This window comes from Asparagus officinalis, unplaced genomic scaffold, assembly GCF_001876935.1.
Source record: "Asparagus officinalis unplaced genomic scaffold, Aspof.V1 AsparagusV1_Un837, whole genome shotgun sequence".
NCBI classification, from domain to species: domain Eukaryota; kingdom Viridiplantae; phylum Streptophyta; class Magnoliopsida; order Asparagales; family Asparagaceae; genus Asparagus; species Asparagus officinalis.
In genome coordinates this window covers 10,109-22,811 of record NW_017973096.1, presented here as the reverse complement: position 1 = coordinate 22,811, position 12,703 = coordinate 10,109, and the positions used below count along the sequence as shown (strand labels likewise).

The 12,703-nt window shown below is 39.0% G+C and overlaps 1 protein-coding gene across 2 annotated transcripts; it reads left to right on the top strand.

Annotated features, from left to right (window-relative positions):
- Nucleotides 1-1,229: 1,229 nt before the first annotated feature.
- LOC109828205 (DUF724 domain-containing protein 3-like) lies at nucleotides 1,230-9,587 on the top strand. 2 transcript variants are annotated; one of them, XM_020395236.1, is made up of 6 exons: nucleotides 1,230-1,814; nucleotides 4,506-4,919; nucleotides 6,041-6,290; nucleotides 6,396-7,120; nucleotides 7,402-7,480; nucleotides 7,797-9,587. In XM_020395236.1, the coding sequence occupies exons 1-6, from the start codon at nucleotides 1,665-1,667 to the stop codon at nucleotides 9,119-9,121; spliced, it is 2,943 nt and encodes a 980-aa protein (XP_020250825.1). In that variant the 5' UTR covers nucleotides 1,230-1,664; the 3' UTR covers nucleotides 9,122-9,587. The 2 variants fall into 2 exon arrangements, with proteins under 2 accessions (XP_020250825.1, XP_020250826.1); XM_020395237.1 differs by having other exon boundaries at nucleotides 1,231-1,814; nucleotides 6,050-6,290.
- The last annotated feature ends 3,116 nt before the right edge of the window (nucleotides 9,588-12,703 follow it).

Here is a 12,703-nt window from a genome sequence, read left to right as displayed (position 1 = left end):
CCCTGATACATAGTGAGTTTCTCGTATTGTTGCCCCGTGGACGTAGGTCGAAGTTGGTCGACCGAACCACGTAAATATCAGTGTTCTTTTTATTGATTGTGGTTGTTCTATCTTATTGATTGTGGTTGGCTTCCGAGTTGCGCATATCGTGGTAGGCGGGGAGACTGAAATTCCCAACAATTATGAGGGTCTATTCTCAATTAACCCAACTTAAATTAGGCACCAAATCCATTATTTGTTTTAAATAAACTCCTTTCCAACAAATATGGAGATTTGTGAGTCTAATTGGGTTTTTCTTATAATATTAAGCAGCATTAGATGTTCTTCATCTACCTCCATTATCATAAATAGATGTGTAACATTTAAAGATTTTGATCCCCCCACCCCCCACCCCCCACCAAAAAAAATGATGATTCTAATTATGTGCTGTAACAACTTATTCTCTAAAATTAATTTATTCTCTAAACCAAAAGCCATTTTTTAAACAATCTAACCATCAACAACTACTTATCATATTAATAATATTTTATTTTCTAAAAAAGAAAAATCAATGCTAAGGAAAAAAACAACAACAGCAACAACTCATCACATAGTGTAGTTCCTTAGTTACGGAAAAAGAACAAAAAATTACTATGAAACACTCAAACGTCATTAATCAAAAAATTACTGTGAAACACCCAAACGTCATTAATTTAATTTACTAAAAACTACTAGGAAACAAAGTTTATTTCAGTGAAGAGACTCATTTCTCGGACAAATTTTCAAAACCGATCCATTTCATGATTTAATTGCAAAAAACGACCCGTTTCTATTTTATTTATAAAAACCGACCCAGTTGGTTGAAACTGGGTCGGTTTTTGAAATTTTTTTTCCACGGGAGTTCAACTCCCGTGAAGTTTTGTTATGAGAAAAAACTTCACGGGAGTTCAACTCCCGTGAAGTTTCGTAAAGTTTTTTTTAAAAACCGACCTGGTTTCAGCGACAGTGCTGAAACCAGATCGGTTTCTCTAAATAAAACAGAAACAGGTCGTTTTTGGCAATTAAATCATGAAAAGGGTTGGTTATGAAAATTTGTCGCTCGTTTCTCCAAGATAATGTGAGTAGTTGTCCAGTACTTAATGCTTCTTATGCCCGCGCTATAGAAAAGCCCTTTTTCCAAATAGAAAAATCACGTGTAACGGTAACCTCACCTTGCGGTATCCAGACTCCCAGTCTCTCCGATTTCCGAGACCCTTTCCTGCCCTCGGCTGTCTTTTTCCCTCTCTCTCCTCAACTCTCCCGCCAAAAAAGCTGCACCTTTCTGATCTTTCTCTCCCCCCCTTCAAAACCCTAACCCTAAATCCCAATGTCCAGCCGCGGCGTCTCCGGCGGAGCGCCACCGCCGTCGTTCCCCGTGGGTCCGCGAGTCGAAGTGCGATCCAACGACATCGGTTCAAGGGCGCGTGGTTTCGAGGCCACGATCACAAAACCCAAGCAAGCTCTCACATCGTCGTCTACTCCTCACTCCTCGACGACGCTTCTTCTCAGCCTCTCGAAGAGAAGGTTCCCTTCTCGATGATCCGCCGCGGCGCCGCCGCGGACCCCGCGCCGTTTTCGGGCTCCACCAGTGGCGTGGAGGGTTCCATAATGAAGGATGGTGGAAGGGAGTGGTGACGAAGTTGCCGATGATCGACGGGAGAGGGGACTTGTCGAGGTTGTATTCTGTTTGTTTTCCGATGTCGAGGGAGGAGTTTCAGTTTAGGGCTGGGGAGATCAGGAGGAGGATGGAGTGGGTGAAGGGGCAGTGGATTCCTTTTGAAGATGGTGATGATCAGGTGATCTCTTCCCAAATCTTCAATTTCTTTTAATCAAAATTACACCCCAAAATCTTCATATTTGTTGAAATGGGGGTCTTGTTTAGAAGAAATTAGTAGATTTGTGGGGTGTAATTACAAGTATTAGGGTTCTATTTAAATAACTAAATGGATTAAAAATATAAAGATTTGGGGGGCCTAAAATAGGATAGAATTTAGGGTCTGATGCCTTTTTTATAAGGTTTTTACAATGTTGATTTGGTTTGAACTGCATGTTACTTTTAGTTTGTGATTATGGCCTTTTACTTAACTATAGTGAGTTTCAAAGTTTACTCAAGTTTTCCTTCTGTAATTTGAATTATTGCATCTCTCTTTCTTTTTGAGTGTAGGTATAAGTATATACTTGATTTTCGTGTTAATTTCTTTGTGTTAAAATTTTCAATTTCACATAACCCCCTAAAATATTTGGTGTTATCTGACATTTTTATAAGTTTTTGGTGACATATCATAATGATCCAAGCTTTAGTGGGGTTATGTCAAATTTTCTTTTGTGATGAATTATTGCACTTCTCTTTTTTGATGATAGGTATGTTATACTTAAATTTCAAATAAATTTTTTTTTGTGTTAATTCTTTTTTCAGTTGTTTGTGAAATTTGCTATTTCCTAGTTATTACGTTCCTACTTTTTATCTTTGAAGGGTTTTTTTTGGAGATGATTAGTCTGTTGTAGTTTTGGTTAGAATGTGAAAGTCTATTTCATTACATCGGATAACTTTAGAAGAAGGCTTGTTATTATTGATGATGATGGTTATGTATACTTATACTTGCTGGAGACTAAATATGCAGAGTCCCTGTAAAGGTAGAAAATAAAGGAGAAAATGAGGAAATGATATCCTTCCTGATACATGATTATATGCTACATAATATAAAAGATATGAAATCAAGAGAATATATAGTACTATATTTAACATGCTGGTCAAATTCATGGTGGGTCGAGAACGAGAGTTTGGATAAGATGCACCAATTTTCATAGATGGTTGTTGGCGTGGCTTGGCGAGAAGTGATTGAATTGGAGCATATTGTCTGGAGTTGTAGGCGGCGAGGTGGAGGCTGTCCATTGAGGGCGTGGACAGAGGATGCGAGGTGGAGGCTGTCCGTTGAAGGCGTGAACAGAGGATGCAAGGTGGAGGTTGTCTGTTGAGGGCGTGAACAGAGGACGCAAGGTGTTATAGCTGCATATAGTTGATGGCGTCAGCATCGCTGTGAGAGATATCTCAGGCATTCCATCGAACGCCTTAGTGTAGCATCATCAATGGGCATTAAGCGACCATTAAAGATGACGACGGTTATGATTGTTGCCATTGGCAATGGAGTAGAAGAGGGAGTGAAGGCAGTATTTGTGAGCGAAGGCTGCAGTGATTGATGAATTTCACCAAACAATTCGCGAGCATCATGGAGAAAGAGTTGGGTGTTGGTGAGTGAAGGTGGATCTCGCGAGCTATAGGTTGGTGTCAGCGGGTGTTTTCAACGATGTGGTGATGCAGTGTCTACGGTAGCCAATTTGTTATACAGGTGGAAGTAGCTCTTTGACGGCCTTCATTGTTAGCTGCTCGATCTTTGAGACATTTCATTGAACAGTTGGCGATCGTAGAGGGGACATAGCAGCGAAGGGAGTCTATCGGAGTTGGCAAGGGTTTGCTTGCAGAGGAGAGGGCTTAGCTTGCAGGTAGTGGAGAAAATTGTGATTTGTTGAGGGGAGTTGAGGTGGAGCATCTGCAGCTTTCTTCTCTGAAGCATTTACCGAAATAGTTTCATGTAGATGAAGTGTTGGTGTAGTTGCTGCCCGATTGGAGTGGTGAGTGTGTGGGGATAGGCTTGCAGGTGGTGTTGATCGGTGATGAGAGAATGTGATGGCATTTGGTTGTTGGGGTGGGGGTAATGTCAGCAGGTGAGATGAGAAGTGTTGCCGACGGTCAGTGGTGATGGGGTTGTAGGCGGCGGAGGTGGAGTGTGAAGTGGGACGTTGTAGGTTTCGAGGGACTTGAGCCATCGGGAGAGGGTTGACGTCGCAAAGGTTGGAGCCGGTGTCAAAGCTGCTAAGGGGAAGCACAAAGATGAAGTTTGTGCCGGAACCCTCTCGGCGGCCTCGAGATTGAGGAAAAAAGAAAAGAGGCCTTTAGGAGGGAGAAAATGGCTATAATACCATGATAACTTTAGAAGAAGGCTTGATATTATTGCTGATGATGGTTACATTTTCTTATACTAGCTGTATCTTGTGATTCCAAGCCCTGTGCCATTTTTAACCATAACTTTAGGGACTTCCTCTTGTGTTTTTTGTGTACTGTTTGTAGTTTTTCGCATACTAAATCTACTTTACAAGCTGGGGTTTTTTTCACCACTGCTTTCTATGGTATTTGAATTGATTTGACAAGCTAGCTTTAGAATCAGTGGTAAAGAGAACAACCCTCGCTTAATTGTTCTTTCATTCAACAATTAAAATTCAACATTAGTAAAAAGTGTGTGTAGATTTGTTATATCATTTCTATCACATGCTTATCTACTCGTACGCTATCCATCTTTTCGAATATTAACAATATCATGGTTGTACCCTATCCTTGACCATTGATGTCTAGATATACTCTATGCATTATGAATCATTCTTCATGATTCTTGCCTATGGACTGGTGTATAATTTCTAATTTCCTTTTGCAGGAAGGAGTGCCAGCGATATTTGCTCAGGGCACACAGGTGGAAATAAGCGGTGATAGAGAGAACTTTGGGGCAGCTTGGTTTGTTGGAACTATTTTGAAGGTTCTAGGGAAGACAAATTTCTTAGTGCAGTATGAAAACCTATATAGCAACAACCTTACAGAACTAAAGGAGATTGTTGATATACAGTATATTAGGCCATGTCCACCCATATCAGACTGCACTAGTTTCAATGTGCTGGATGAGGTTGAGGGATTTGATAAGAATGGCTGGTTTGCTGGGGTGGTTTGCAAAATTCTTCCTGGGCAGCGATATACTGTTAAGTACAAACATCAGGACAATGAGATGGTATTTGATCACATTTTATTAAGACCTTGCTGTGTTTGGGAAAAGTACCGCTGGGTACACACTTCTCAGGTTTTGAAGTGCTCCTATCAGTTCTCACTGCTTTTTAAGTGTTATTATCCATTCTGGCATTTGTATGTTGATTCTCATGTTTGTTAATTGTTTGTCTACTTTTAACCACAAAATGAAGTTTGTTGACCTGTTCTTCAAGGCCAGCTAATTTGCTCATTTAGCCAACCCCAACAAATTGGGATAAAGGCTTTTGTAATGTTATACCTGTCAATTGTCATACAATATTTCTGGCTAACTTCTCTCTTATTTATAGCTTTCATTAGCCAGTTATATGAGAGATTAGAACCAATTGGGAGCTTGATATCCTGTACTGATTTATGTTAATGAAACTTAAAAAACTTCTTGTGGAACTTGCTTGATGGGTCTGCACTCTGCAGCCCACCTTATTTCGATGGAAACAACTTAGGTGAGGATGATGATATTGCAGACAACATTAACAACCCTTATTCCACTACACTACGGACCAGTTTTCATTAAGGAACACACACTAATGACTAACCATTCAAAGAAAATACACTTCAGAACCTATAAAGTTCAAAGCTCACATTTTGCAAGCTATCCTCCAGTTCTTTGATATCTTTCTTTCCTTATATTGCTTTTTTATACGACTGTATGGTTATAATTATTTTTGAACGTATGTTTCTGCTATGATGTGGTTTCTACGCCATGCTAGTATGCTACGTAAAACTTTAGCATAAGGTGGTTGATGGGGACATTTCACTGTTAAGTTTTTCAATAATGACAGAACACAGAAGAAGTAAATCTATCAAAGAAACTGGTGGATAGCTTGTAAAATGTGAATTTTGAACTACACAAGTTCTAAAGTGCATTTTTCTTTGTATGGCTAGCGGGGGTTCATGGAAACTGGTAGTTATGTACCTCTGTCAGTCTTCTCACCAAAAGGCAGTACTGCTATGTGCTTTACAGAAAGGGAAAAAAAGACCTGGATCATTTTGTTAACCATTTAAATAGGCATGGGTATAGGCGTATAGCACATAGAATGTGTCCTTTGAACTTGAAGGTTGGATCTGCGTAATCATTTGTCAATATTGCTAACACTGTTAGCACCTCTTTCGTTAGTTTCTATGTGTATAATTTTTGCAGTTATGTTGAAATGATAGTCATTCCAGGGCAATCCAGCTGTTCGTGGAAAGAAATTTAGTGCTAGCAAAAGTTTCATTCATCCGAGTTCAGATTTGATGTCTGGTGATGATGGTTCTGATGCTGTTACCAAATCAAGTTTCTTAGGTTCACAGCAGAAAAGGGCATATAGGCCAAGCCAAGGTGTTATTGAGTTGTCCCAAGCTAGCAAAATATCAGAGGAAAATTCAGTGTCTAAACACTTGGATTTGGTAGATGAAATTTCTCAGGGTAAGAGTGGTAATCTTTCTATTCCAGTACCGGTATTTAGAAGCACTAGCGATGGAATTGTTGATGGATCTTATGTTGCAAATTTGAATGATAATCATCCAACAGGGGCCAGTCTTGAAGACGGGGTAGAATTTTTTCAACCTGGCAAGAAATTTAAGGAGGATTGCAAGAAATCGAAGTACTTACTGGGAGAGCATGAAAAGTTGGTAAATGATGCCATTTCAGTTACCAGAAAACAGAGATCCCGAGCTGCTAAACAATCTAGCCTTCCTACTCCATTGCTAACTTCAAGTAGCAACGGTGAAAATTCTGATATATCTGGAGTTGTAAATTTGAAAGATAAAAATGTTCGGGATTCAAGCTTCAAAGCCAAGTCATTTAAACCTAGCAAGACCCCAAATAAACAAAAATTACCAGCAGAGAACTTGCTGTCAGTAGATGGCAAATTGATGGATTCCAGTAAGGAAACCCCACCAACAGTCGTAAAATGTTCCACTGCTTCAAGGCTTCCAAATGACAAAGTGGGATCAAACGCACACTCGAATCCCTTATCAAAAGAGTTCTGCCATGGACAGGACAAATCTGGTGTGGATGGAACTGATGAATCAAGTATCACAAGGAAGGAATCTTGTAGTTTCTTGGGGGAGAGAACAGTGCGTCAAGCAGTGGAAGCTAACTTTTACTGTTCAGTAGTTGGGCTTGCAGCTGTTAGCCTCGTTCCACCTGCTAAGAGAGATAATGGCAGACAGATTCCTAGCACCTCAAGAGATGCTAAGATGCGAAGAAAGAAACTTGCTATAAGGAAACGACAGCCAGAGATTTCTGATGTTGTAAGTCACTTTTAACTCCTTGTTGTTGTTTTGATGACTGAAAATGTATAGTATGTATATTTCCCCGGGTATAACATTTTACTTTTTAAATATAGTTATGTCTTTTGTGTGTGCGTGTGTTGAAGGTTAGATATGTATTAAATGTTTTTGAAATGTTCTGAATATAGTTGTTTCCAAAACACTTATTGAAATGTTTTGATGACTAAATATGTATATTGCCCACGGTATAACAAAGATATGAACTTTTCTCTTACGCCTAATTCTTCTTCTGTTCTCTTAAGGATGTTATACAGCGTAGAAAGGAGATGAAGAAACATAATGGCAGCATACCTCCAAAGCATAAGGATGATTTCATGACTCGTAAGTGTTTCTCGTTGCCAGTTAAATTATGCTTAGATCTATCTAATCTCACAAGTGATACATGTGAAAGTTTTTTGGTAGTATTGCAATCTAAAACACCGGAATAATAGGACAAGTTGTGGGAAGTGAAGATTAGAGAGATTTGGTTGAGCTATCCAATTAAATACTTGCTCTTGATGTATGAGACAGCAGTTTACACTACAACATGAAAATTTATTTGAGAACAAAAATCCTCTATTGTATATTACTAATTAAGACTTCAAAATTATCTTGCTAAATAATGAATAGTTTAAGTAACCCTTTGCCTTTTGTGCAGAAAACTCACCAGGTAATGATGCTTTTTCTTTGCCCAAAATGCAAGCGGGCATCATGAAAACTCCTCCTGCGACGCCTCTGGCAGAGTCTTACATTCTAAATGTCAGTTCGCTAGAAAACTCAGTAGTTCAACAATCACAGTCCCTCAGTAGAAATGCAGAAAACAGGAATTATAGCAGTAAACTTGCTCAGGCTGGAGTTGATGAAAGACACCAGGACCATCCTTCTGTTCCAAATGGCTCAGTATCAAACAACGTAGCTGAGATGGAGATTGCTTCAATTGACCCCCCGCATACGGAGCCATCACCTATGGAGGAAGATAATACTTATCATGAGAATGAGTTTAGTCCGAGCAGGTTCCTGTCTGAGAATGAGAATGTCATTGATGAGATTGACGATAGGGTCCCTCGTGATCCTAGCCCTAGTGGGTCATCTCTTTCAAGGGAAGATGGTGTCTCTGATCATAATGTGCTTACTCCATGTGGGTCAATATCTGCAAGGTCTGTCATTGAGATGGGGCATGCACCATCATCACTTATATCAAGTACTGTTAACAACGGGATTGGAGAGGTTGGACATTGTGTCAATGAGCTTGGCGAGAATGGAAGCAGACTAGAAATCAATGTTAAAGCCATTTTCAAGGAACACATTGCTCCAGAACATGATGAACTTGCTTCAGTTGGGCTGTCATCTGCTGAGGATATTACTAAGGATGGCGAGATAGCATCCGAAAGGTCACCATTGCCATTCACGAAGAGGTCTCAACTTTGGGAGGTAGTCGAGTCGAGAGAAATTTTTAACACGTTTCCTCAACATCCACATTTCCAATCATTGCTGCAGTACGAAAAAGATCTACGTGAAGGAATGGCCATTGGTCTGATGGAGAGCTTTGCCTGTTTAGTGACTGACATAAGGAGCTTAATAATTGATTCAACGGATGATTTTGAGGAGAAATTGAGAGCCCTTGTTACCCTGGAGTCAAACGGGTTCAATATTCAGCCAGTGCGTGCTCGCCTACTAAAGTTGAAAGAGATAAGTGGAATGCGAAGTCAATCAGAGGGCAAAAAGCATTCCCTGGAGGCCAAGTTACTAGAATTGCATGAGGAGAAAGAGAAGAATGATCTGTTAATGTTTTTAATTGATCAAGAAGTATCAGAATGGCAACAAAAGCTCGCCTGCCTTGTGGAGAAAAGAGCATCTATGGTTCTTGAACATGAAAAGAAATATTCTGAGATTGTTGCTTTAAAAAAAGATATCCAAGCAGCTGAAGAAGCTAGTAGATCTGCAACACTGCAGTTAAGCGCTGCACTAGCCGCACCATGGTGAAGAAGAGAACTAATTTGATGCAGGCGAGGTGCGCTGCTTTTCACGTTAGGGATAGTAGGTATTCTGGTTAGCACTTTAACGCAGTGGAGGTGCTCTTTTTGGTGTAAATATGAGCACCAGTACGTTTAATTTGACCTTATTGACGAATCTGGATGCGTTTTGGTTTGTAAATATAGCAGTGAATCGTCAACTATGGTCGAACCTCAGTATGGTGTAAATATGTTTTTCGCTGTTTCTCTTTTAGTTTGAGACTCTACGATGCTTTTCCTTGAATCTTGTTCGGTTATTTCTGAGGCTGAAGTTTTTTAAGCCTGAATTCTCAGCAGGGGTTTTACCTAAGGTAACATAGGCGCATTCTGTTGTGGCCCTTTTTTATTTGGGACGAAGTTTGGATGATAACAGTGAGACGATTGAACAATGTGCTGGTAATTTTTCTCTTGCAACTGCCTGTTCTCTTTTCTTTCAACCCCGGAATTGTTTTATTTTAAATGCTGTAGTTAAGTTTGCACCAGCTATTTCAATGAAGTACAAATCTGGTGTGACTATGTTGAGTGACTAGTGTGTTTTGTTATATGAATGGAGTAATTTCAAATTGAGTACTTGTATCATTTCTCCATGTTAAGTTTGTTCGATGCCTCATGTACCATGTACAGTCGCATAATATAACGAGACTAGGTGTTAATGATCGAAGCTTTTTCCAGAATATTTTTTCCTAGCCTGAAAATCAGAAAAATATGTAAATAAATCCTTAAAGAATGTTAATACGTTGGAAGATGGAGGAGTTATTTGAACAAATTAAGCAATTTTTAGTCCAAAAGCTCCCCCTCCCTCCCCAAAAGCCTTCCTCCCTCTACTCCAATTTCCTTTTCACTATCTTTTTAAAATTGGTTTAATTACACATAAACCACTTTTAGTACGTATTATTCTTGTATTTTGATTTTAGCGAATAAATCTCCTAGATGAACTCTATTATTTTTATCTTTTATTTGTTTTGAGATCAAAAATAATTATAAATGATATTAATGCGATAAACAATTACACATGTGATGATGACAAGCGGGCAACAAGCTGCGCCGCTAATCCTTTCTGAATTGCAAAACCCAACTTACGAAACACATACTCAGCGGACCCTGGTGTCGCCACATTCTTATTCATGAATTTCTGTACCCTCCTTAGGAACTCCACCGCATCAGATGCAAGGAAACCAAACGTATCGAAAGCGAACGAGATGAAGCTGTGGTGGTTGTCCTTGCAAGCTTGATCATGTTTGTCCACCTTTGTCTCTGCTGCTCTATCCGCTGTATGCCCAACCTTGAACTCTCCATTACCAAACCCCACCAACGGAGACACCCCTGTGAGATCAACACAAGCATGCTTCCCCCCGCTCCAATTGTAGACAAGAACGTCTGCCGGCCTAAGAGTAGATCTAGCTTCTCCAGGAGGAGTGAGGAAGTTGACTGGCGCTTCCTTCTTTGATGGGATCTCTGCTCTTTGGAGGATATCATACAAGACATCTCTGACTAAGTCGTGCCTGTACTTGAACCCCGGCTGCTTCTGACAATGGATGGCATGCTCTCCAAAAGCATCCATCTGCGTTCTACGACATACTGGGCAAACTGTCCCCTCCACGAACAAAGGAACCAACAACCTGTACCTGAGAATGGCCTGATACTCCCCCGGAGTCATACGCTGCCCCAATCCCTCAATAGGCGTGGCCAACAAGAAATCCTGGGCGTGCTTTGCTCTTTTGAGATTGACTCACTAATTTCACTGATCATAGAATGTGTCAAAATTTCGACGGACATGAAAGTGTCAAAAAGATTTCACTAAGGAGGACTATCTAACAAAATCAAATTATAAGAATAATTAGTCCCAAATATGTGCGCCCTACGCAAGAGGACATCTTCTCTTAGGGGGGGTTAGTCATCTAGAACTTAAAACTGGAACTAGGATAATTTATGGGATAAATTTTTAAGGTGTTAGTCACATAGAACTAGGAAATTAGATATTTTTTTATAGTGTTAGTCAAGTAGAACTTTTGTAGAACTAGAACTGTATTAGTTTTTTGGTGTGTTAGTCAAGTAGAATTCTACTAGAATTAGAATTGGGATAATTGGTCATAATTATCCCACAAATTATACTACCTATATATATAACCATAAGTTCTCCTCTCTCAAATTATCCCACACATTGGAAAGAATACAATTGGGGAAAAAAAGTGAAACGCCGCCTCCCTCCCTCTTGGTTAGTTTCTCCGCCTAGAAAATTTCTCTGCCATGAAGTCAATCATCCGTTTATTTTTCTGTCTTTACTTTGTTTTTGTGATGATTAGATCTTTTATTATTATCTTCAAGATGTATTACTTTATTGATAGCTTTTTGAAGTTAAATTACTTTATTATTGTTTGTTTGATCTAAGTTTTCTCTCCACAACAGTGGTTTAAGTTAAGAATATAGTGTTGGTGGGTTAATGCTAAAGTTATGCGGGCTATTTATGTTTTTTTATAAGTTAGAAAACAACTTTGCGATCACATTGATGATTAGATGTTGAATGGTTAATGGTGATATCTATTATTATTAAATCGGCTCAGTAAATTGATTAGGATATTTATAGTTCATCTTTCGATCATCTGTTTAGCGGCCATGGATGGTTCCTATGTACATTTCATTTATTTTCTGATTTGGTTTCAGCGATCATGATGAGATTGGTCCAAAGGGTTAATGGCTGAAAAATGCTTATTTTTCTTTCTTTATGATGTTATGAGATTTGAACTTCGACATTTATGATCCTCCACTAGAAGCTCCACGAATGTTGCTGATGCAGACGATGACTCCAATAAAGAAGATGAGTTACAGACTCAACGAGCAGCTGTAGGAGCTTGGAGAAATTCTATGGCAGATGCCATGTGGGACGATAGAAGCCATGTGGGATGATGGAAGTCGAGTCACTCTAAGGATTTAGATTTCTATTTATTTGTAAATTTTTTTATTATTTGAGATGAATAGTGATGCTTTATTGCATTATATTTTATAGTTATTACTAGAATTTGCTTATCAATATTATATTATTTTTAATATACAATTATTAACAATAGTAATTTATACCAACCATTACGCCCACCAAATTATCCTATCAAATTATGCAACTTCATAATATTATCCATCATTATCCCACCAAATTATCCTATCAAATTATTCCACTTTACCAATTATCCATCATTGTTCCACTAAATTATCCCAGTGCCAAAAAATTATCCCACTTTACCAATTATCTCAGTTCTACTTAAAAAGTTCTAGGTGACTAACCCCCCCTTATTTATTTTTAATGTTAACTAATCTTTTCCAACATGTGCCTAATAGAGGGATATTTAATTGGTAGCCAAATTTGAAATATTTATAAAAAAGTGCCTAGATCTTGGATTATGAAGCCTTGCCACAAGTGGATGCTGCCCTCCAATTGTAGCACGCGGCAAGATGCTCCGTAATTTAATGCTTGAGAATCTAAACGATACTATGGACGGCTAAATTACAGATATTTTACTTAAGGGCTTGTTTGGATTGAGGGGAATGAGGGTGAAGGAAA